The sequence below is a fragment of the Hemicordylus capensis genome, chromosome 6, assembly GCF_027244095.1.
Source record: "Hemicordylus capensis ecotype Gifberg chromosome 6, rHemCap1.1.pri, whole genome shotgun sequence".
Taxonomy (NCBI): domain Eukaryota; kingdom Metazoa; phylum Chordata; class Lepidosauria; order Squamata; family Cordylidae; genus Hemicordylus; species Hemicordylus capensis.
In genome coordinates, this window is record NC_069662.1 from 112,534,341 (window position 1) to 112,560,723 (window position 26,383).

Here is a 26,383-nt window from a genome sequence, read left to right on the forward strand (position 1 = left end):
TAAAATGTGAAATGAATGAACATAAGATTGCCGTGTGAAGAGTAGACAACCGTAATCTTTTAGCTGGTTTTGATATGATACTCCACTAGCATATGGTAACAAAGCTGACAGCCATCTATCATCTCACTGTTTTGAAAAGATCTCACAACTGCAGATTTGATATTTTGCTCTCGGCATCTGAATTTTGGGTTTCTCTGAATAAGGATTTGTTTATACCTGACTTGTACTGCTGGTTTCACCAAACAAGACACTTATTGGTCCACTATCTTCCATTTTAACCAATTAATAAGAGACAAATGGCAAAAAAAAAAAAAAAGGTATATCGTTTATCAAGCCCCACTGGCTCATTTTAATGATTATTAAATAAATGTAGGTTCCTCTTCACCCACAGCTTTACTGCTGATGGGGAGAAGGTCTAATCCTCTATTCCATACCCTGCTACTAAAGAAGGTGCCGAGTAAGATAAATTGTAGCAATCCAGAGCAAATTACTGCTATCCACTGGTAAAATGAGTAGCAGAAACTGTAACAGAGACACTCCATTGCGAGTTTAGTACCTCATGCAACAGGGCTTCCATACGCTAACTGTGAAAAATCTCCATGTTACTAGTTGATTTTAGATTCATACAGATTAATCTCAGTTATATAAAATTGATATTATTGTTCCCTGCCTATATGAAGGATTCTTTTTTTAAAATGCTTCCAATAATATTGGCATGAATCTAGTAAAATGAAGTGGTTCTAGTTTACTTCAGTGGAACTAATATAATCACAATAATCCAGCTATTAGTTATAAATAGTTTTAGAGCTGTTTTACACATGTCATTTTTCCTGTGTACATATGTGTACACAGTCATCTGCAAAGATCATGCAGATTTAACTTTTGCTGTTCTGTTTTTCCTTGGAAACCACATAGGACATTCCAAACATAGGACATTGTAAAAAGAAGGGCATCCATATCATCCAGTGCCCATGGATGTAAAAAGTTGTGAATAAAGTGGCTGTGATAGCCTATACCAACCTTTGGTAAATTTAATATTACATCATTGTGCCAGGGGTGCTATGCTGGTATTTCTGTCAATTCTACCAGCACAAAATGTCTAGGATCTAAGGAATTAGAATTCAGTAAGGTATTGAGACTAAAAATATTACCCATCAAATAATTAAAATAACTTCTTTTGTTAAACATCTCAGTAATACAGATGATCCCCCCCCCCTCTTCTTTTTCAGAGTATGATTTCTTCCATTGTGAACAGCACTTACTATGCAAATGTCTCAGCAGCAAAATGTCAGGAATTTGGGAGGTGGTATAAACATTTCAAGAAGGCAAAAGATATGATGGGTAAGCAAAAAGATAAGAGCTAAAGTGGTGGTGACTACATGCTTATGATTTGATGCATTTTAAACTTGGTTTAAATTCTGGAAATCTGGCACAGTCTTGGCTAATATGATATCCCTATATATCTGCTGTATATCCCTATACAGCTGATGAGATTGATTTTTTAAAAAACTTCATAATAGTTCTTGCAGAGTACAAAAGTGGAGGAGGAAGAAAACTATGTCAGTGCTTGAATGTTGCAAATGTCTAGTTTCTTCGCCTTACCCACAGTTTATTTCTAACCCACTTCAGTGTAATCAAAGTGTCATCCAAATCTGAAATATTAAAATAAAAAAAGTAAATCCAATATATTAATGCTAACTGGCTATACTTTAAATTTTTTAAAATGCACATTTTCAAATGCTGCTTGTAAATTATTTCTGATTTCTTCTAGCTAAATGATGTAGGTCTTCGGTCAAAAACTTACTCTTTGACCAATAACAATAATAATTTTGTAATTTATATTATATATATTCAATTTTATATATTCGGTCTTAAGCAATGCTTCTGGTCAGAGGGCAGGATCCAGACTAAGTTAGTCATAACTAAATTCAATTAGAATTAATGGACTTACGTTAGTCATAACTAACATGTCTCACTTATTTCAGTAGTGTTTTGTAATGATTAACTTAGCCTAGAATCTGTCCACGTGACAATATTTCAGATATGGCAGTGCATGAAGTACAGTCCTCCAAGTACAGGAGCCATTCTTATGGTGACATGATAGAGACTGTGGCTGACATGCAGGCTGATGAAGCATCCTTACTTCATAAGTTGTGGTGCTACATGCCAGAGTAGTGCGGTGTGCTTGCTTGTGAAGGGGTAGATTTTTGCAGACCACCCCCCCCCCCGGAAGCATTTGGTGTAACTCAAAAGTAGGTCCCTGAAGTTCTTGCAGCCCTCAGAGACCTACTTCAGCATTACAGGGATTACTTCTGGGAGCAAAGAGATTAGTGAAAATCATTTCCCTACACAAACAGTGCAGCTATGCTACTCTGCAGTGAAGCAGCACAAGCACTTCTCACAGAGTGCTGGGGCTTTGTTGGTCTGCATGTCAGCTTTTGTGTTTTAGCTGAATATGTTTAGACCTGTGAATGTAAATTGCACTCATGCATGTTAGATCTACTGAGGGTAAAGAGTTTTTAAAGTACAATTTACCAAGAATGTGTTAACGAAATTGCCTATGAAATTATACTGTAAAGTCTCCAACCAGAGAGTAAGGTAGCAATAGCCGCTTGAAGATCTTCAACTGTGCTATTTTATTTACATTGTAAGTTGTAAACCATTTTATCTTGGGAAATAACTTCTCTTGTTTTTCTTCTGTAGCTGAAATGGATAGCCTATCTGAACTATCCCAGCAAGGTGCCAACCACGTCAACTTTGGTCACCAACCAGTCCCAGGGAACACAGCTGAACAGCCTCCATCCCCTGTTCAGCTCTCTCATAGCAGTCAACCATCTGTTCGGACCCCGCTTCCAAACCTGCACCCTGGACTTGTATCTACTCCCATTAGTCCTCAATTGGTAAATCAGCAGCTGGTAATGGCCCAGTTGCTGAACCAGCAGTATGCAGTGAACAGACTTCTAGCCCAACAGTCCTTAAACCAACAGTACTTGAACCATCCTCCTCCTGTCAGCAGATCCATGAACAAGCCGTTGGAGCAGCAGGTCTCTACTAACACAGAGGTGTCTTCCGAAATCTACCAGTGGGTGCGTGATGAATTGAAACGAGCAGGAATCTCGCAGGCAGTTTTTGCACGTGTGGCATTTAACAGAACTCAGGTTAGAATTTTCTTTAAAAAAGCAAGATTAATATTTCCCCATCTCCCCTGTTCATTATTCTTTGCACTAACTTAGATAACATAGATTTGCCATAATGGATAAATAACACATGACACAAAATTGGCAGTAACTTTAACTATAGACTGTGATCACAGCCACACTTACTTGGAAGTAATCTTAACTTTGGTCTTAATTCTAGAAAGTATTGGCCACAGTTAGCTGTTTCTCCTGATGTAATTTTTTGATACAATAGCTATTGTTCGGGGAAACAAGCATTTTTTAAAAAAGGTTTTACTAAGACTTTTAAAGCACTCTTTGACAACAGTTCCCTTTTATCCTGTATTGCATGTACAGGTGGCCCTCGCTATCCGTGGAGGTTCTATCCTCTGCTACAAGGATAAAGAAACTGCAGATAATGAGACATTGAGTCAATGGGAATTGGCAGGGAGGGTGGGGTTGAAGTTCCTGGAGGGCAAAAAAGCAATTAAAAAGCAGAAATAAGATGTCCAGCAATGCCCCCCCCCAAAAAAAAACCCACCTCTGAATTGTGCCAATTTCCCATGACCAACATCTATGGCCACCCAGGAACTGTGGATAGGCAAATGTTAACCCTTTTTGTATCTGCAAATAACAAGGTCAGGTCTCCATATGCAAAACTGTGGGTGCCCAGATTATGGATGAAGAGGGCCACCTGTACAGGGAACATTTTAAAAATAGCACAACTGTGGGCTTATTTGCACTTTATATAATCTATCAAAAGTAGCTCACTCCAGGAAGAATTTCTGTAGTGAGGTACTTGACCTATGTACTGTCAACATTGCCAGCTCAGTTTATTCCTTGCTGAATTTGGGAGTGCAGACAATATAGATCTCATGTATATTAGCCAATGTGCCCACTACACTGAAGCAATCACAGGAAACTATTACATTAGGAACGTAGGAAGCTGCCATATACTGTCAGACCATTGGTCTATGTAGCTCAGTGTTGTCTTCACAGACTGGCAGCAGCTTCTCCAAGGTTGCAGGCAGGAATCTCTCTCATCCCTATCTTGGAGGTGCCAGGGAGAGAACTTGAAACCTTCTGCTCTTCCCAGAGCGGCTCCATTTCCTGAGGGGAATATCTTACTATATTCACATGTGGTCTCCCATTCATATACAACCAGGGTGGACCCTGCATAGCTAAGGGGACAAGTCATGCTTGCTGCCACAAGACCAGCTCTCCTCTCCATTCACAGGGTGCAACCGGGAGAATTTTAACAGTAGGTTTTCAGCAGTTGAGGTTGCCACTGTCACATGTGCTGCCCAGTCTGTTCCTGAATTCTGTCACTTATCATCATCCCTTGCCTGCTGGTATAAATGTAAGTTTTCCACACAGCAGCTGGAAGAAGAAAGTACTCGTTTCTTAATGGAATCGAAGAAAAAATGGGTTAGGAGATGCTGTGGTTCCATTCTTTCCTATTTGCATCAATACTATTAAAGATAAAGCTTGGTTGTGACCCTGTAATCCTAATAATCTGTGCAGTTTAGACTGTGATTACACAAGTGTCACAGGCCCACAATTTCTGTGGTGGAGAGTAGCACAACTCAACTTTTCTTGTCCTCCCTGAGTACACTCTCCCTCCAGTGCAAAACAGAAGTGTGGGCAAAATATCAGCAAGGGTATCCATTTGTAAACTTAAGTCAGAGAAATAGAAGGGTGAACCGCTGAACCAGAGTAATGCCAACCAAAACAGGATGTGAACACATCAACTGAGGAAACCCCTTAAAAAAAAAAAGTCCATGAATGTACAGGTGGACCTCATTATCAACTGATTCAACATCCACAGATTCATGTATCTGCAGTCAGGAAAAAGACACCCACCTTGGCATAGATGAAAAAAGAACCAAAAAACATGCTGATCTCGTGTATCTGTGGGTTGGAGGTGGCCAGAAATCACCGTAGAGGTCATTTATGGCCGCTATTTCCTTCGGAGCCACAAAATGGTTCCCATCTTAGTTTTTGTTTTGTTTTTAAAAGGGAAAATACCCACCAATTTTCAGTTGTTTTGGGGTGCAGCATGACTCGGGGGGGGGGAGCCACAGAGCATAAAAAGCTTCTCCCCACAAAATTTGGCAGAATTTTGACCAACCAGGAACCTAACCCATTCAATCCCATAGGATTCCATTACTCAATATTCTCAGTTTCCATATCCACAGCTGCAGTCTGGAACGGAAGCCCCATGAATATCGAGGTTCTCATGTGTAAGGTAAAGGGCCATCAAAAACTGCATAGAGTGAAATGCTTTCAAAACACCACATGTAAAGATTCATAAGTGAGATTTTTTTTTTAAATGGATAATCACAAAAACATAAAACATAAAAAGACAATCCAGTCATTCTAAATATAACAATTTCAAATGCAACTATATGTATCCAGGATAGAAAGCATGCATAAAGGGGGGAAAGTCCAGTCTTATAAAAAATTTCCCACTCCAGTGGGAAATTGGTCCACTAAACGAGTGAACTCCACTATTTTTACAAAAACTACAACCACCAAGAGGGCTCATTCCTGAGAGGAAAGAGGGGCAGAGGCCTGACCACAGCAACAGAAAGGAGAGAAGAGTATACAGGGGCAGGAGGAGGAGAGCAAAGAAGAGAGAGAGAGCATATGCATTTGGTGGTGGCTGTGGCAGCACTGGCAGTGGGAGAGAGACAGGAGGAGGGGGGGAGAGAGCAGCATTGGCCAGTGTGATGGTGGGGTGTGGGGAGAGCACATGCGGAAGAGAGTGCACAGGTTCAATGAGGTGGCACTGGCAGGAGGGAGAGGGAAGAGAATGCATGCAAGGTAGGAGAGGGAGCAAGAGAGACAGAGTACGCGCCTGTGTGGTGGCCATGGTGAGAGAGAGAGCATGCGCAGGGTTGTCAGAGGAAGAGAGAGAGAGAGAGAGAGAGAGAGAGATAGTCCGATGGCTGAGGGGACTAGAGGCAGCTGAGGAGGTGGGAGAGAGGCAAGCCAGAGGCCACCACTGGAGTCTGTGCAGGCTGTGCAATGAAGAACAGTGCACTAAACTATTTCAAACAGGATTCCTTATCATTCTTCAACTATATACAAATGAAGGTGGGAAAATGTTGACATGCTCCAGGAAAACCTTTCTGTGAATTTTAGTAAAGTTGTTTTTAGACCTTTCAACTTGTAGACATAAAAGAAAGTGACATGGGGATTCTGAAATATTTGTTTAAAAAACTGAAAAGTATAAGAAAGGCAGAGCAAGTGAAGCCCCTCAAATAGTTAGTCACTAATTCCCAGACTGCAAAGTGTGTTACAGCAAAACTAAAAATATTATCTATTATTTTAAATAATTTACATATCAACAAGAGTTCTCAGAGCTATTACATAGAAATAGATTGTTCCCCTTCCTGAAAGGGCTTTCAATCTAAAGAGAAATGCAAGGTGGAAATTAGCACCAACCATTGGAGGGATGCTGTGCTGGGGTTGGATAGGAACAGTTGCTCTCCCCCACTAAATACAAGAGTCATCACATTCTTGAAATCTTAATAAATATTTCAAAGAATAAAAACTTCCAAATTGCAAAAAAGTTCTTTAAAAAATATTCCAGCAATAATTTTAAAGGTATACAAAAGGCAGAGAGGTGAGGGAGGGCTCTCTCAATTTTGTCAGTTTTAAATGTTTATATTCCCTGTTTTGGTGGGTCTGCCTCTCCACTTTTTTTAAAGGTTGTGTACTCCCTCTCTAATGTGGGAGTGCATATCTTTTTAACTAACAAAAGAAAGAAGCTGTTTAATCAGCAGAAAATCTATGTCAGCTGTGTGGTCTTGCACAAATTTCTGTATCTTACTCATATATCTTTAAAATAAAATAAAGACAATTCACACGTGAGCTTCATATATAGACTCCTGCTGATGCAGAAACAGCTCAAACCTACCTAACAGCTGTGTGACTTCGGTTGTAGTCTGTATCCGGTCACATCATTCCAGAGCTGTGGTTCTTAATTTGGCTGCTAATTGTGCTGTGGTCCTTAGTTCTGATTCACTGTCCCCAGTTTTCCAGGTAAGTCCCCCAGAAAGCTGAGCCTGCCCCTTTTTCTTCATTAACCTTGGATGGTTCTGGCAACTTTTTTCTCTTTTTACCATCCTCTCCTTTTTTTAATTCTTGAAAAACCTTCAGTGGGAGATTGCCTATTTTAGTGGGGTTTCAAAAACCTATTTTATTGAATTAGATTAGAAAGTGTGTGGTCCATCAGCTTGAGTTTTGAAAAACATAACTGTTTAATTCTTTGATAGCTCTTTAAAACAATATAAATTGAAATAATAATAATAATATTATTATAAATAGTTTGTTTGTTTGTTTGTTTATGTATTTATTTCCAACTCTGTATATTATTTTATTGGAGTAGAGGAATGGGTTTGGTGGTTGTTCCTAGCACAAATTTCTGCTGAATTTTAATTGAGTTGCAAATGCTGGTAGAGAAATTGTGAAATGTTTCTGTATATGGACTAAAGTTATTTTTTAATTTGCTTTTGGACATCAAGAACATAGGTAGCTGCCTTTTTCTGAGGCAGATGGTTGGCCCATTGAGGTCAGTATTGTCTGCAGTAACTGGCAGCAGGTTTCCAGGGTTATAGACAGGGTTCTTTCCCAGCCCTACCCAAAGATGCCAGGGTTTGTATCTCATCTTTTGTTTGGAAAGCATATGCTCTTCCACTGAGCTACCATCCCTGGGGGGAAAAGGTACATCTTTTTTAAAAGGAAAACTTGTGAACTATTATGTTAAGATCATTGGCTAGTGCATAGAAATCCACAGCTGAATCTTGTGCAAGCTAATTTTTACCGATCTGATAGAGGATAACCTAAAACACACTTTTACTAGTGTGCTAGGAACAAGCTCTTTCACTGACTGACACAAGCGCAGCAACAGAATCCCATATTGTTTTGGAACCTTCATTCCTAATCTTAATTAGCTGCTATATCACTGCTATAGTTGGATTTAGCAGGCATTGTTCTTACAAAAATGTGACACTGGCAATGCCATCTTCTATGAGGTCTTCATAAATTGTTTCAGGTTCACCATGTGTCTTCTAATATTCCAGAAAAGAGAGTCCAGAGATGGTAATTTCAAGTGACTCATGTTTTAAAAAGTAAAACATTTAGTCACCGAAGTCCCTTTTTTGCTCCAATCCATCTGATTCCCTCTCTCTACTTCCACATATTTTACTTTAAAAGAAACATTCATGTAGCATTTCATAGGAACCATAGTTGTGCTTAAATTCAAAACAAAACAAAACTACTCCAGAGAGGTAGACGTGTTAAGTCTGTTGCAGCAAAAACAAGGAGTCTTGTAACACCTTAAAGACTAAACATTTTATTTTAACTTAAGCTTCTATGGACCAGATCTATTAATACAAATTTACCATGTTCCGGATGTTATATTTAGACTTTTTTTAAAAAAATGATGTAAAATGGAAAGTGTTACTTCATTTGCAAAGAATGACACTTTGATCTGTGTCTGCAATTTTGGGATTTTGAATTTTGGTCTTTTTGTTCATGTGTGGTTCTGAACCCTAGCATGCTTCAGATTTTGTTCCATGGAGAATCCTACTAATTGTGCTTGTTTCTTATGTTCCAGGTCTCCCCACACATGCATAGATCATTCCACTTATTTTTCAATCTCCAAATGTAGCGGCATTTTTTTCAGGAAACACATGGCAGGTGGGAGGAAGCACCATGCCAACAGGAACAAAGGAAGAGAACAGGAACGGTGTACTGGCAGTTTATTTAAGAAAGTGGGTCCTGACACGTTTCAAGGGGAACTCTTCTTCAGGGAAAGTGGTTCACAAAGTACAATGGTCAGCTTCCAAACAGCATCGTGTTTTCTAAATCACTGTCCCTGAAGAAGAGTTCCACTCGAAACGTGATGGGACCTACTTTTTAATAAACTGCCAGTGCACCGTTTCCATGCTTTTCTTCCATTTTTTTCGGGAAAAAGATTGTCCCTCTGAAATTTCCTGGAATTGATTTGCTTGATTCTGGAAATGTTTTTGAGGAGTTGAACTGGTATAGACACAGTTTAAATTTTTAAGAACTGTAATATAAATGTATATGCAGTAATTGTAAGGCTGCATCAGAGGTTTGCCCAGATCACCTGGCTAAGCTTTCTTCATGGTTCTTCTTCCTTCCTCCTTTTCTCATTTTGTCTTTGGCACACTGCTTATTTTCCAGTAAAATAAAGAATGAAGATGGATTATTCAAAATTGATAACAGTAATGGACCATCCTGTAATGTTTTATTGAATTTGAGTTCTGTAAATTATGTGGTGGAGGGAAATTTGCCTGCTTAAGTATAACAGAAATTGCCACTGTGTTCGTATAATTCTTTGTAGTGTAATTTAAGAAAAAGCACTACCCGGATCACTGTTTGAGTAAAAGGTAAAAAGGTGCTATTACACTATCATGACAGCTCTCCTCTCGCTAATAAGCGACAAAGATAAATGTGTCTGCTTCTAACTTATTTGGCAGGGCTCCAAACTTGCGGGTGGAGTTTGAAAATAATCTTCCACCTGGATATGAGATTTAACCCTCTGCAATGGAGACAGCATACAAGGATGTTCTGCATATTTGGGGAGAAGGTTTCAGCAAATTGCATTTTTCTTTCCAGAGCTTTGAAGTTCTGTGAGACTGATAAAATCTATCTGAATCAGTGATTATGTTCAAAGAACAGACAAACTGGGGGGCAGACAGGCCATGTTTCAGTTCGTATTGGCAGACACTTTCATTTATCTTCCATTTTAAAGAATTCATAATTAGCCTTTGAAAGCGCTGATATTTATTGAACATTTTTCTGCAATTACTAATGAAGTATGCTTGCGACAACTTGTAAAGATTCGTTGTTTTTTGTATGGTGCTGTGGCTTAAACTGACTTTTGTTGCTGTAAGGGGTGAAAACAGAGCTCACGTACTAGTACATTTTAAGAATGTTTAATACATGGCAGAAGTTAACAGAATTATTTTATAACAAAGTAATTTTTATAGGCAAATTATTTTGACTATATTAATAGAGTAATAGTAGTTATGATATACAGGTGGATCTCATTATCCACAGGGTGCCATTTCTGCGGATAATGAAATCGAGGATATCAAGATCTTAAGTCAAAGGCAGCTGGGGGGTTAGGTTACTGGAGGGCAACCCCCCCCCCAAAAGGCAGGAATTAGAGAAATACTGTACCGTGCCATGCTCTGCAGGTCTTCATCTTTCAAGCAATGCCCCCCAAACCCCTTAATTTCATCAATTTTTCCATGGAAAATCACAGGAAAAATTGTGGCTTTTTGAGGAAAGAGACACAAAATGGCTCCAATCAGCAAAATGGTGGCTGCGAATGACCTCTGAGGTCATTTCTGAACACCTAGAAACTGGATAGCCAGATTTTAAGTCATTTAAACCCACATGGCCTAACAGTGGATATGCAAAACCGTGGGCTAGGACCGCGTATAACAAGGTCCATGTGTAATCACCATAGCCGTTTGGTGCTGGTGTATTTTCACTTGCTTGTGTGTGTTCACACAGTTTCAAGGTTTGGCTCACACTAGCAGAACAGGCTAAATATGGTGAGTGTAGACAAGCATCAAATAAATCAGGATGGGCATTCTTGAGTGCTTCTACTATGAAACAGCAACTTGTGGGGAGACAGAGCAGTCACAAGTGACAGCCTGTAGGGGGAAAATTGCATTGACAAAATAAGTGATTTTAACATCAAAATCCCTGAATTCCATGGGAATTTTGCTATAAGACAGAGAGGAGCAACAAAAGCTGCTTTAAAGAGAAGAAACTGGAGAAAAATGAATGGGAAGGAAGTAACAGCCATTCAAATAGATTTATAGTATTGACTGGAAGAGAAAAGTAAGCCCAAACACTTGGGGAGCTACTTCAGATAGGCCTGGGTTACTTAATTCTCCCCCTGAAATAAATTCTAGGCATTTGCCTAGATATGAGTGATAGTCCAATGACTAGTTCTGGTGCCTGAGCTGTACCAGCTGGTTCAGAGTTGCTGACTCAGAAGACAATAGACGGAGTGGTGGTTGTGTGGCTGTCTACTTTGGAGACCAGCAAATCAGGAGGGAGAGGAATAGACAATTATCCTCAATATCAGCCTTAAAGGGAAGAAATGTTACAGGATAGATTGGTTCTTTGATGTTTGGGAATAGGCAGATTTTTACATATGGATGCTAGTATACTTCCTGTACTGTGTGCATTCTTCTTCCACCTTTGTAGCGCTGTGGAAATGTCAGCCATTTTCCTCATCAGTAAATGATGCAGCTATCTCCTGATTAATGCCTGATAAGAGGTTGAGGTTGTGATATATAAATCACAAAGGAATATGGAACCAAACTTATAAGCTTTCATTAGGATCAGAACTGGTGAGATTTGCTGTCCTCCTGGAAATGCTTGCATGAACAAATTAAGTAGGACATGGAATAAATAACCTAATTTTTGTTGATGACAGTCCCAGGAACATGTACTTAGACTCCAGATTCCATTAAAATCAATGGAAATTATTCCCAGATCAACATGGTTTATCAGCCTGCAACTTCTATATATATAATTCTCCTGGGTGTGCCTTGGAATGTGCATCCCAGTGCCTAGCTGATTGGCTGGGGGACGGACGCGCCTGACTGGCTGAGGCGCACCCAGGACGTGGAGGCCATTGGTGGCAGGCCTGGTCTGGCCATGGAGGCCAGCAGTGGTGATGGGCCTGGCCGCGGGTGGGGAGGAGAGGCAGCTGGGCCCGGAAGCAGAGATTGAGGCAGAAGGTGGTGGTGGGGAGAGATAGCCACTGGCCCCAAAGAGCACACAGATGCTCTGTGTGGGGTCAGCTAGTTAGTGATTATTGGAACAGGCTTGGGATGTGTGATATAGTGTATAGGCTAGCATGTTGGAAAAGACTTGGGTTTGAATCCCCATTCAGTTATGAAGCTTCCTTTGTTATTACGGGTCAGTTGCAAACCCTCAGCCTAACCTAATACACAGGGTTGTCGTGAGGATAAAATGAGGGAAACCACCATGTACACCACTTTGAACATTTGGGGGTGGGCGGGCGTGGAAGGCAGAATATACAAGTAAGCAATAAGTGGGAAAGGGAAATCTCTATATACTAAATTAATAATTTCAATACTTTAGTAATTAAAAGTGGCAGTATACTTTTATGCCTGAGTCCCAAAAATAAAACATTTTGGGTATAAGATAAACGGGGGTTCTTACTTCAACAGAGGAAGAATACTGTGTCTCAACTGATTTCAGAAATTCTGTTCATTAGTGATCATCTGTGAATATTTACTATTGGGTGTGTGCCATTTTTTTCATTATTTTCACTGTAATTTTCCTCATAAATAATCCAAACCACCAAAACTATTATTGTAAATGTGGAGCCTAGTGTGAAACTGCTGGTTCTACCACTAGTGATTGTGTGCGTTCTGTCAGAGAAACAGAACTTTTAGACCAACCCATAACCTGTTGTTTCCATTTTTGTGGGAGAAAGAGCTCCCCCTTCTGCATTCTAAAGTGTCCTAAATAACATACCAAGAAATGAGATTCCTAAAGTAAATCAGTTACTTCAAAAGGGAGTGGTTATCTTGTTTGTCAAGCATTCAGTCCACCATTGTTCAAAAAAAATTAGGGTGGCATTTTATTTATCTAATTTATTTATGTAGCAAACTTATTGACCATCTGACTTCCATAGACTTGAGGTGGTTTACATAAATTAAAACAATGAAAACAAGAGGGGAAAGAACACGCACAGACACACACAGAGACACACTCAAAACTAAAAGCATGGCAAAATAGAGAAGTCTCCTGAAAGACCCAAGGTGATAGAGGACTTATGATATATTCCCTTTCTCATGTTATCCGCACAAAAACTCTGTGAGGTAAGCTGATATAATGGTTGACATCTGACTAGTGCTGCGCTACTGCATGGAGAGAATTTTGCAAGCTGTGTAAAGCTACTGTGCTCCATGATTTATTATTTATTTTTCTTTCTTTATTAGATTTGTATACCCCCTTCCAAAATGGCTCAGGGAGGTTTACAATATGATAATTAAGCAGCTAAAAGCCCTGGAAATCAGGGCAACAATTTAAAACAATTTAAAACAGTTAATCATTTAAAACCCTGGAAGGCCAGGCCAAACAAATCGGTCTTAAGGGCTCTCATGAAGGACAGCAATGATCTCAAATTACAAATTTCTGCCGGGAGTGCATTCCACAGCCCAGGAGCAGCTACAGAGAAGGTCCGCCTCTGCGTCGCCACCAGACGAACCGGTGGCAATTGGAGATGGACCTCCTCAAATGACCTTAACATGCGGTGGGGATCATGTAGAAGAAGGCACTTAGATAACTCAGACCTAAACCATTCCGGGCTTTGAAGGTAATAACCAGCACTTTGTATTTTGCCCGGAAACATATTGGCAGCCAGTGTAACTGTTTCAAAACAGGTATCATATGGTCTCTCTGGGTTGCCCCAGAGACCAATCTGGCTGCCGCATTCGGAACTAACTGAAGTTTCCAGACTACGTACAAAGGCAGCCCCATGTAGAGTGCATTGCAGTAGTCAAGCCGGGAGGTTACCAGCTGATGCACCACTGTTTTGAGGTCATCATTTTCGAGGAATGGGCGCAGCTGTTGAATCAGCCAAAGCTGATAGAAAGCACTCCTGGCCATGGCCTCCACCTGAGATACCAGGGTGAGGCCTGGGTCCAGGAGTACTCCCAAGCTGTGCACTTGCTCCTTCTGGGGGAGTGTAACCCCATCCAGCATAGGAAGATCTAACTCACCCCTCAGATTCTGAGCCCCCACCATGAGTACCTCTGTCTTGCTTGGATTCAGCTTCAATTTGTTCTCCCTCATCCAACCCATTACTGCCTGTAGGCAGGCATTTAGAGAATGAGTGCCATTTCCTGAAGATGAAAGGGAGGAGTATATTTGGGTGTCATCAGCATACTGATAACACCCAGCACCAAATCTCCTGATGACCTCACCCAGCGGTTTCATGTAGATATTAAAAAGCATTGGTGACAGAATGGAACCCTGGGAGGACTCCATATAACAGCTCCTGTTTGAGGAGCAACTGTCACCAAGCTCCACCATCTGGAATCTACCCGAGATATAGGAGTGGAACCACTGCAAAGCAGTGCCCGCTATCCCCAGCTCCCCCAGGCAATCCAGAAGGATATTATGGTCAATGGTATCGAACACCGCCGAGAGATCCAGAAGAACCAGCAGAGTCACACTCTCTCTGTCGATTCCCCGGTAAAGGTCATCCATCAGGCCGACCAAGGCTTTCTCAACCCCATAGCCAGCCCTAAAGCCAATTTGAAATGGGTCTAGATAATGATTATGTTGCTAGTTGGAAGACCTTTCTGGGACACACACTATATTGTGCAAAGCATAGCAAAATCTGCCAACATCTTCCACTAGAACTAATCTGGATCGGGTGTACCTTTCTTTGTGTAACAGCATTGCACTCTGCACTACTGTAATGTTAGTCTGGATGTAGGCCAATGACTGGAGATCATCCTATTAACACTGGGGTTGGATGAGAATTTGACCTTGGGTCTCTACAGTCCAAGTCTGACATTCTAATCACTATACCACACTGCCCCCACCTGAATAGCAACTCTGAGGTGCTTTTTGAATCTTGATTATTTATGAATGCATAAATAAGGTGTAAATATTTAACAAATTAAACAGATGTTGAAATATCTTCATTTTCTTTTAACCATTAGCTTGGTCAGCTCCAGCTTAAAAACCAAAACACTTCCCCCATCAGGAACAGAAATTACCTGCAACTTCTGATTGCAAATACAAATAGACAAAAACATCTGTTTGCACCCACTTCTACAGGTATTAGGTATTAATTATAGCTAACAATTAGGAAACTGTATACTATTTCTGAAAATGCTGAAATTTGGGATCCTTATGGATGGAAAATGGGTGGCTGTGGGCAAGTGAGTGGTAGCAATAGTCTTTAGGTCACCCACAGATATATTGTTCAAAAATCTGAAGAAAACTACTAAGGGGACCCCCCAATGGAATGGAACATAAGAACAACCCTGCTGGATCAGGCCCAAGTCCTATCTAGTCCAGCATCCTGTTTCACACAGGATGTGAAACAACCCACGGGCAAGAGGTATGTGCATGCCCTCTCTCCTGCGGTTGCTCCCCTGCTACTAGTGTTGAGAGGCATCATGCCATTGAGACTGGTGGTGGCCCACAGCCACCGGACTAGTAGCCATTGATAGACCTGTCCACCATGAATTTGTCTAATCCTCTTTTAAAACCATCCAAGCTAGTGGCTATCACCACATCCCATGGCAGAGAATTCCATAGATTAATTATGCACCGTGTGAAAAAGTACTTCCTCTTGTCGGTCCTAAATTTCCCAACTCTTAGTTTCATGGGGTGACCCCTGGTTCTAGTGTTGTGAAAGATGGGGAACAAATTATCTATGTCTACCCTCTCCACTCCATGCATAATTGTATACACCTCGATCATGGCTCCCCTTAGTTACCTCTTTTCCAAAGTAAAGAACCCCAGATGCTGTAGTCTTGCCTCATAAGGTAGTTGCTCCAGGCCCCTGATCATCTTGGTTGCCCTCTTCATTTGTGAACTCAGTAAACAGTTGACAGACAAGCAGGTGGTTGGAGGTAATGGGACTCTGTGCTGAGAAGGGAGCAGAGGAGGAAGGCTTGAACCATAAAAAGTGAGAAATTTATTAGTTTGGAAAGTACTCAAGACAATCATACTCTTGTTTTCTTACCAGCCATTTCACAGCTTAGTATTTTTGAGGGGAAGGGCTTTGAAAGTGAGCTAGGACTGAGAACTAGTCCCTCTCTTCTCAACAAGGCACCTGGAAAAGGGGTGGCAGGGGTGGTGGGTGGGGAGAAGTTGCATATAATAAGTCTCAAGTTACATCAGGGACTCCTGTCTTTCTTGCTAACTTTTATCTTTTCACTCTGTTCAGCCAGAGGCCCAGGCAACACTTGGACACCTTGGATGTGCTGCAACGTCCTGTAATAGGTCCATTCTTGTAATATCTAATAACCAAATTTAAAATATGTATTGTACACATTAAAAATATTATTTATTCTTTATATTTTATATCCCGCTCTTCCTCCAAAGAGCTACATACTTAGGTTTCTCTTTCACAACAACCCTGTGAAGTAGGTTAGGCTGAGAGAGAAGTGACTGGCCCAGAGTCACCCAGCTAGTTTCATGGCTGAATGGGGATTTGAACTCAGGTCTTCCCAGTCCTAGTCCAGCACTCTAACCACTATACCATGTTGGCTCTCTGTAACTTCCATTTTGTTGCTGTCTTGGTGGAATTTACATAACATTTTGGTAGCTTTAACAGCATCATGTAAGTTTGCAAAACATCCTGCGGATGTTGACCTACAACTCCCAACATCCCAAGAAACAGTGGCCAATAGTAAAGGATGATGGGAGTTGTAGTTCACACAGAGATAGAAGACCTGTTGTGTAGCCTTGATACAAGTTGTTGCAATTTTTGGATTATAGACTGAAGTCAGGAAGTGAGTAGATAGAGCAATTGATGAAGAGATGGAATTTGGTTGCTCAAACATTTATCAAAGTTGCTAATCAGTAAGGCTCATCTTAATGGTCAAATATTTAACCATCTAGTGTTTAACATCCCTGAAACAAAAATGAATACAGTCCCCTCTGTGTGGTGGCTAGAATCCTGGATTTTGTCAGATAACTTTAGAAGTAGAGAGAGTATGTGTGCGGAATGCTAATTCTTCCAGTTATTTGGAGGGATGAGAAAGGAGAAAATGTTGACACATGGTGATAAATATGTGCCTTAATTAGTTAAGTCATGTTTTTCAGTGATTGCCCATTCATTCACTCAGATTATTTTTCAGATATTGAGTGGGGAGGGAGAAAAGTACTGATATTCTTTGTGTGGGTTTCACTATATTTTTCTACGTAGAGATGCTTTCTGTGCATCAAAGCTGTAGCGTCCTCCAATTTCCAGAAATGACTCTCTCCCTATGTACATTGAATTTATGCTATATTGTGGGCTTTGAATAGAAGTGATGCAATAATGCTGCAGAATTAACTTGGATTTTATTTATTCTTGTCTGTCTTAGAGAGATTTCATGGCAAGTTAAGTCAGTAAAAAAAGAGACCAATTAAGCAGATTCAGTTTGCATTGTGTATAAAGCAGATGCTTAATAAAATTAAGAATACAATTGAGGCTCTCTTCTGTATTACCTAAAGTGTCACTAATATATACCTGTGCAGGATGAATGCCTTTTTACTGTGCACTATCTAAAGTTAGTTAAACAAAGAAATGCACGTTTAACAGTGACAAGGTATTCTATAGAAGGCTGCATATGTAATGTGTGCTTTATGTTGCCCTTCACCCCTTGCTTATTTTCTCTATAGGGCTTGCTCTCAGAAATCCTGCGGAAGGAAGAGGACCCCAAGACCGCTTCACAGTCTTTACTGGTAAACCTTCGGGCTATGCAGAACTTCCTGCAGCTGCCAGAAGCGGAAAGAGATCGAATATACCAGGATGAAAGGGAAAGGAGTTTGAATGCAGCTTCGGCTATGGGCCCCACACCTCTTATAAGCACACCGCCCAGTCGACCGACACAAGTAAACTATTTTCCTAAGAGATTTGTGTTTTGGATGGTATACAAATATGTCAAATAAATAAATATTTCTGGCTTGTAAAGCTTGGTGATCTATGAAAAAGAGAGGGGGCCCCCACTATAGTAATTGGGGAGCAGGATTCGAATTCATCCCCCCCCCCAGCACATAAGCAGTGTTGTGCTCCCTTAGGTTTGCATCTGTTTCATTCTTTTAAAAATATATATAGCCATGCAGACAAGAGCAGACATTCCTGGATTTTGGCTTGAGAAGAGGGGCAATGAAAAAAAGATATAAAAACTGCTACTGCCACTTCCTATGTTTTGCTTTGTTTAGATGGAAAGGGAGTTGGCAGTCTAAAGATAACTTCAAATGAATTACGGGTTTAGCCTGTGAAGGTTACCCAAATGCAAATATTTGAACCCGGGACTCTGAAGCACAAAGCACCTATTCAGAGGCTCATACTACTCCTGAAAACTTAAATTTAGAAATATTCCACAATATTTTGTGGAATTACATGTGGATCATCTTCTTGTTTTATATTTCCGGTTGTGCTTCAGAAAGTGCACTAACTGACCTCCATTCAAATAACATCACACATACAAAATAATGTTTCATGTGTGTACCTGGGGAAGGGTGTGTTTCCATCCTTTGCCCATTCTTCAGCCTCCTGTTCCTCCTGAAAATATGTCCTGTGTGAAATGTTGTTCCACTCATGTGACTTCAGTCTGGATGTCATCCACTGTCTTTGGGGAATTGGCACTTTGTTTTTCTCGTTTAAGGACTGAGGTCTAGTGTTAAGTTATTGATACATTTCTCCTCACACTAATGAGCCTCTTGTCTAGCTTCATAAGTTATGGGAAAGATGAGTTCCCATGAGTTCAACTCCTCAAAAAGCACAGTAATGTGTGAATGGGAAATCCGTGCCTACACACATACTTTAAAACAATACCTTGGATCTTTGGCCAAGATATACTAATTCTGCGTGCCTCTTATTTATTTATTTATTTATTTTAAGGACAGACATCGAAAATTTACAGTCCCTGAAATTGTGAAGCTGGCTGTTTAGTATTTGTAAAAATCAAGTCATAGGCTTCTTGAACCTGCATGGCTTCTTTGCTCCTGGCTGCCGATACGGCGTTGACCTTCAGATATGCATGGCACACACAATTTCTAATTTCATATGCTTTCTTTCTGTGTGTCTAGCACTTGATTAAGATTGTTTAAACACCTTTGAAATCTGAATGTCTGATTGTTCCCTAAACAGAAAATAGTTCTAATTGATGATTTCTGTGCCAAGTCTTATTTTAATGACACACATGAAATGGCCAAAATATAAAATACAGTCTTCCATCCTTAGAAAAAAAACAACCACCATGGAGAGGACAGTTAATGGAAACACTAACACTTAAATATAACTGTACTTCCAGGCGCCACTGTAATAATGGTGTAGTAAACTTTGTCCTGATAAAAAGCTATTCTGAAAGCAACTACATTTATTATACCTCTTGTGCCATTTGCAGAACAGAACTGAAAAGTAGTTTGTTTTGCTTGGAATGAACGACTTTATGAATTTTAATGTACAATGTAATATTAAAAGCTAAACCAGGATTAAAAAAGATTTTTTGTTCCTAAACTAAAACAGTACTTAAGGGAATACATTTATAAAAGGTTTTTTGTTTCTATATCAGCTGGGAAAAATGATGTGAGCTCCCATATTTGTGAAAACTTGTTCATTTGCTTGTTTAATTCTTCATCAGCTTGTGCTTTGTTCAAAAACTATGACTCCAGAATTTTCTACTTTTATAATCAGTCTTAAGTGGGGTGATAGATATATGTGCAGATTCGCTAGAAGAGGTATCTCTTCTCAATAGTTTTGAATTTATTTATTTATTTATTTAGAAACACGAAACTAAAAGTTTATGGTAGTTTCATAGTAATGTTATCAAAGTTTTGTAACTGACTAGTTGATATCTGAATGCACTACTTTTTTTAGATGCAGGCTTTTAGCCGGCATTTGTTTCAAATTTTGTAAAGTGCTTTATGCATTGATGCTGCTATATAAATAAATTTGTATTATGGGTTTTGGTGGTGTACCGATTTAACATTTTTGAAGGTTTTATATCTTTGCTAGCACTTTTCCTTCCAGAGTTTTGTCAGCTGTTCATTTCTGATTCTAACTGGAGGAAAGTGAATTTTTTAAAAAAATATATCTTTTTTGGAAAAGATTTATAAAGTATTCCACACTAAATTGTGACTGATGCTTTCAGTAGAAGTTTGTGGGGGGAACTTTATAGATAGTCTCCAAAAGGTTAATTAGCAATATGATGTAGTGCTCACCAGAGCACAGCAGACTAATCATCCATGTTATTCTTAATGCTTCAAGAGAAGCTGTTGAGAAAGGAAAGGAAATATTTGAGGTTGATCTGTTATACAAGAGTTTGGAGAAATTGGGGGTAGGAGGGACTCTTCTCAAATGACCTGTATCTGCAGTTCATCAGTGTATGCCAAGCAGGCTCATTAACATTTCCTCCTAAAAATAATTTGGCTGCATCTCTTACTCTCCCTTTTTAAAAAGTTGTATGGATTTTTATTTATTATTATATTTTACTATAAACAATGAAACATATTCTTGGTAATCTTTGGATAAGACCTTTTAGAGAGTTGCCTCTGGGGGTGGGGTGCAGTGGCTGACATCATGACTAAATGTACTCGAGGAAGTCCCACCGCCCACCTTCTCATTTTAATCTCAATGGAACTTCTTTGAGCAAATTTAGTCAGGATGTCAGCCACTGTATCTAAGTTACGCAATAGTAACACTCATGAGTTATTCTAAAGGGCTACTTAATGTCAACAGGACTTCAGTCAATTAATTTAGTCAATATTTTGGCAGTGTAATGTAATTATTCTTTTTAACTGTGATTCTGATTTAACCCATTCAGTCCATCCACTTTTAAGAATGTTATCAAACCATTGTTCCCAGTAGTTTTGAGTAAATGGTTGTCTTGGGTAGATCAAGACAAACTCCATAAACATGCCATTTCCATCTTTTACAGTCAATGGCAAGGAGAGAAGCAAACCAAAAAAAGTATCAGGTTTGATGGCAGAGGTAACCTGTGGCAATGTGGGGTGTAGTGTTCAATCCCACCCCTCGCCGGTTTTAAGATACATTGAAACTGTGAAGTACATCCAGAGTTCTTAAACTAGACAGTACAGTATCTCCAAACAAAAACAACAAATATTTATATACTGTTTTTTTGTCAAAAGTTCCCAGTGGTTTACATAGAGAGAAAAATAAATTAATAAGATGGATACTTGTCCCCAAAGGTCTCATGCACTAAAAAGAAACATAAGGTAGACACCACCAGCAGCCACTGGAGAGATAGGGCAGGATAGGGCCAGTTGCTCTCCCCCTGCTAAATATAAGAGAATCACCACTTTTTAAAGGTACCTTTTTTCCCTCAGTTGGCAGGAAATTTCAAAACAAAATTAAATTTGCCTTTGTCTAAGGCAAATCCAGACTGTTGGATATAGGAGACAAAACCCAAATGAACAAGCATAAAATGGGGAAATCATGGCCATATAAGTGATAGTAACAGTAGCAGACAAACTAAGCTGTAAAATTAAGAACTATTTGGGACTTCCATGGTAAATAACTAAGTGAATAATAGTGTGGAAGTATGGCTTAGGTTGTGTCTGAAATAATTTTACCCAAGATGGGAGTCCAGTTCATATACTATAAAGGCATGTAACAGCTGATGAGAAAGCATTCTGTGTAGTATGGTTCTACATTTCTTTGATATTTTATGAAGCACTGATCAAGCATGATCACCCTAATCACATCATTACTTCCCACACCAATGTAGATAGCCCTGAAGGCTACAGTGCTGAAAAGCAGGGGGAAATATGTTGCTTATATTCAAATGTATGAAAGAGTGCCAGAAAAACCAGTTATTCAGCATGTTCTCAGAGGACTGGATATAAAGCAGCAATTTGAAAATACAAACAGCCTTCAGTGAAATATCTGATGAAATACCTTGTAAAAGCCATTCAGCTATGGAAGAAGTAAACTCAGATTTTTAAAAATATCTTGTTTTTTCAACATTTGAAGTCATGACAGGCATTTGTATGGGGCCCAAAACTCTGTTGTATAGCATGTGAATTGTCTGCAGAAATCCCCAGGTTTATTCTCTGGCATCTCCAGTTAAGCATCTTAGGTAGCAGGGCGGAGGGGAGGACTCTACCTGGAGCATCGGGGGCCCCTTCTAGTCAGAGCAGAAAGTACTGGCCTAATTGGACCAATGGACCTTAATGAAAAGTAGCTTCATATGCTTCATATGTTCTAAGGTTCTGATTTCAAGTATCACTTAAGCCACATGGAAGGTGCTCTTTGCTATTCTCATGTAGTCACTCACTATGAAGAGTCTTCAGTAAATCCAGAGGTGGAAGGATTTATGGTGATACGATGAAAAACTTGAAGTTCCATTTCATGAGCAACCTCTTGTGAGACTTTGCCTCGTTATGCATCTTAGCTGGATATATATTTCTTTCCCTTTTACTGCCAAGAGACCATCAGTAGCATGGCTAAATAATATGTCATGGTAGCTAGAAAAGCTACCGTGCTAGGTGCAGGCCTCAGTTTATACACATTGCTATGAACCTTTGTATATTTGAAGAAGTATGCCCCATAGTCAGAGCTACAGTTGCCTGAACAATCCATATTGCAGGAACTTGGTCACCAAACTCATCTGTCTTTTTAAAAATTGCTTGAGAAAGTATTGTATGTCAAAATACAGTCCTTATGATAGGATACAACCCAATGATTCTTCTACCTAAGTACTACTACAAATATTTATATACCGCTCTTATGGTTATTGGAACTGAATTTGGCGAGTGCTAAAAGAGTAGTCCGCTAAAGATTAGAAGATATGGAGATTCAAAATGATTGGGCCTGTTTGCCCAAGTTTTATAAAGCCATAAAGATCAGGGCTGGGCTTTTCCCTGCTTCGTATTTGACCACCACATTGGGCTTTTTCGAGAGCTAGATTCAGTGCTTTCCTATCTGCTTTATTATGCAGGAGATTTCAACACCTTCCCCTGGAGGCTTGATTGTGTTATTGTGATGCCAGAGAAGCTGAAACAGTAGCACATATTTTATTATATTGCAAATTTTATTGGGAGTTCAGACATTGTTTAATTTTTCTTATATTGCCCAGACTGTTAGGCCAATCTGATGATTATTTAGTGAATTTTTTTATTCTCAGATAGAGTTCCTTCTGTCTCTAATGCAGTGGCAAAGTTTTGTTATATTGCTTTTAGAGTGCGTACTTCCCTGACTGTTATGAAGGAAAGTTACATTGTTTTTGCGTTGTACCGTGTTTCCCCAAAAATAAGACACTGTCTTATATTTATTTTTCCTCAAGGAGACACACTATGGCTTATTTTCAGGGGATGTCTTATTTTTATTAAGTGTGGTACAACAATCTACATTTATTCAATTATAGTTAAGTCATCTTCTTCTGGAACATCGTCATAACTCCAGGCTCGGACTGGCCCATAGGTCAACAGGGCATATTCCCGGTGCACCCTACCCATGCGGTGCCCCTGCGCCCCAACTCTCACCCTTAATTACCTATTCTGCTCAAAACCTGGCGCCCTCCCCATAAACATTCTGGCGCCCTCCCCACATACATTCCGGCGCCCTCTCGGTGCCCCCAGTCCGGCCCTGCATAACTCTCATATGATCCATATAAGACCCACAGACTGTTGCTGGTCAGTGTTGGGGAGCAGCAGCTTTACTGGTGTGTGGGGGGGGGGTGAGAGAGACCCACAGACAGGGGTGTAACGATACCGGTAGGAGTGGCAGGCTGCAAGCTGAGGCATACGGTAGAGGGAAGTACGGTAAAAATCTCCTCAGAAAATCTCCTCCTCAAAAATCTCCCCTCCTCCTGGCGGTGGCGGGCAGCGGCGAGAGTAAGCGTGGCGGTGGCGGGAGGCGGCGAGAGTACGCAGGGAAGCGACGCCGGGCCAGACGGCAGGCCTCGGCGTCACTCTGCGCACTCCCGCCCGCCAGTGCGCAGAGCGACGCCGAGGCCCGGCGTCGCTTCCCGGCGTACTCTTGCCGCCTCCCACACCACCGCGCCAGGAGGAGGGGAAATTGAGGAGGAGATTTTCTGAGGAGATTTTTTACCGTACTTCCCTCTACCATATGCCTCAGCTTGCAGCCTGCCACCCCTACCGGTATCGTTACGCCCGTCTGTGGGTCTCTCTCACCCCCCACACACACCAGGGGGATAGGGGAAAAGCTTCAGCAAGCAGCCTACTACTGAGCCAGGAGAGATCACCACTATGTCTTATTTTTGGGGTATGGCTTATATTTCACAACTGCTTAGAAATCCTGCTACGGCTTATTTTATGGGTATGTCTTATTTTCGGGGAAACAGGGTATTTTTGTCATGATTTGGTCAATGACCATAAATAATAAACTGAACTGAACTATACCGATCTTCAACCAAAGTTCATAAAGCAGATTACAAAGAAAAACTGCTTCAGGTTTGCCTGAAGAAAGAAGTCCCTGCAAGGAAACTTCCCTGTCCCTCGTCCCCATGGCACCCACCTGTGCTCCCTCAAAACCCTTCTCTGGAGGCCAGAGAACCCTCATAAATGGTATGAGGTGGGGGCTCTTAGGCTGCAAGTGAAGGAAGGAATTGCTCAAAAGCAGTTGGAGGCATCTTGTGCAAATGGAGCTCACCCACACGGTGCCTCTGTCCAGTTTGGAGTTATTCTTCCTTTCTCCTGCAGACACCCACCCCATTCTGGAGGGTTTCCTATCCATCAGGAGAGGTTTTCCAGGAGGCTACTGTGGAGAGGTGGGGGCTAGAAGTTTTCTTGTAACTTCCTTCTGTAGAAAGCAAGCCCTATGGCTGACATACTAACTAACTGTGGTTATTAGCAGGCTCTGTGGGGATGTGATGGCCCATGTCAACTCACCCAGTCCACCGCCCTGTGTGCTGTTGCACAAGCAAGCAAAACTTCCTAGCTCTCCCACCATCATACCTGGGCAGGGCAGGTGTAGCAGGAAGCATACTGTGGGAGCAGGCAAGTCAGAGTCAAACCAACACAGGGTCAAAAGCCAGAAATCAGTCCATTGAGGCAAGCAAGGTGAAGTCAAACAAGCAGGAGGTCAGAAGCCAAAAGATCAATCTGTTAGGAGCAGGCAGGATTGAAGTCCAAAACCTAGCAAAGGATCATAAGCCAGGGAAACCAAGAATGGGGCGCAGGAGCAGAACGAAGGCAGCACATGTCTACAGCAAAGTTGCTTCAGCAAATTAAATACAGAGCCAGTACTGCAGTCCCACATAAGCCTGGAATGTCTTAAAGGGGCTGCACCCTATTTCTTAAGTGCTGGATGCTGCATAGCTGGGTGCTTCTGGTTCATCTCCAACTAGGGACACAGACAAGGGTTGGCAGGTGCTGGCATTCCCACTGGTAGCTGTGAGGACCCCTCGAAGCCTGCCTCATCCTGTGGGTCCTCTTGGTCAGAGTCAGACCCCGGAGTCACAACCACTTCACCTCGAGAGCCCCTGGTGTCCAGCTCAGGGGTCATGACCCCTTCATCCTGGGACTCCTCCATGTCTGCCTTGAGGTTCGTGACACCCATGTCCCAGAAGTGTTCTATAAGAGATAAAACATGTTGCCGATCCTCAGAGCCTCTGAATGCATGCACTTTGTTAGGGTGTCAGCCACTGTTTTTGTCTTGTGGAAGAGAAGACAATTGAAATATGATTTACCTGGGCAAAATTGTGTCAGCTAGAATAACCATAATACACACCTGGTACTTCCCATGCATTAACTTGTAATCCTTGCAACAATCTGGTATGGTAGGTTAATATTACTGTCCCCATATTGAATGTGGGAGGCTGTAGCTAAGAGAGAGTGGAACTGAGCCTGCTTCTTGAGTTCTTTAGTGAATTCTTAACATTGCTGTAAAAGTTTTCATTGATTCTGAAGAGAAGTTTCTGTTGGCCTCTTTTTACATATTGGGAGATCACTTGTTTTGTTAAATTTCTAATTATTTCATCTTAACACTGAACATATTTGTCTGAAAATAAGATCCATTGACTTTATAGGACTTCTAATTAAGAGCATTTGAAACTGCAAAGTGTGCTGACAGTTGTAGTGCTGCTTAACTGGGCATCGTTCTTTATTTGTTTGCTAATAAGAGATTACATGCACATTTTCTAGGTAAAAACAGCTGCTATTGCAACAGAAAGGAACGGAAAACCGGAAAACAATACTATGAACATTAATGCTTCCATTTATGATGAGATTCAGCAGGAAATGAAGAGAGCTAAAGTGTCACAAGCATTATTTGCAAAGGTTGCCGCAACTAAAAGCCAGGTAAGGGCCTCATCAGGCATCAGCAAGTTAATTTGCTTTTAATGGCTCTCCAGCATCTGTTCTAATATGGAATTTTGTTGGGCTTTATCGTGGAAGAAGACCGAATAAGAGTACAGAGTATGGATTCAGACAGAGTATGGGCACAGTCCTTGAAATGTTAAACATAGTTA

At 40.7% G+C, this 26,383-nt stretch overlaps 1 protein-coding gene across 13 annotated transcripts in view; it reads left to right on the top strand.

Moving 5' to 3' along the window:
- The window catches only part of SATB1 (SATB homeobox 1), a 158,614-nt gene that overhangs the window by 84,910 nt on the left and 47,321 nt on the right, over window positions 1-26,383 (top strand). For 12 of the 13 annotated variants that reach the window (XM_053261230.1, XM_053261224.1, XM_053261232.1 and 9 more), the window contains 4 exons: window positions 1,230-1,341; window positions 2,704-3,158; window positions 17,607-17,819; window positions 26,058-26,213. In XM_053261230.1, coding sequence (XP_053117205.1) covers window positions 1,230-1,341; window positions 2,704-3,158; window positions 17,607-17,819; window positions 26,058-26,213 — 936 coding nt within the window. The remainder of the gene's footprint in view (window positions 1-1,229; window positions 1,342-2,703; window positions 3,159-17,606; window positions 17,820-26,057; window positions 26,214-26,383) is intronic. The other variant, XM_053261227.1, reaches the window with a different exon arrangement.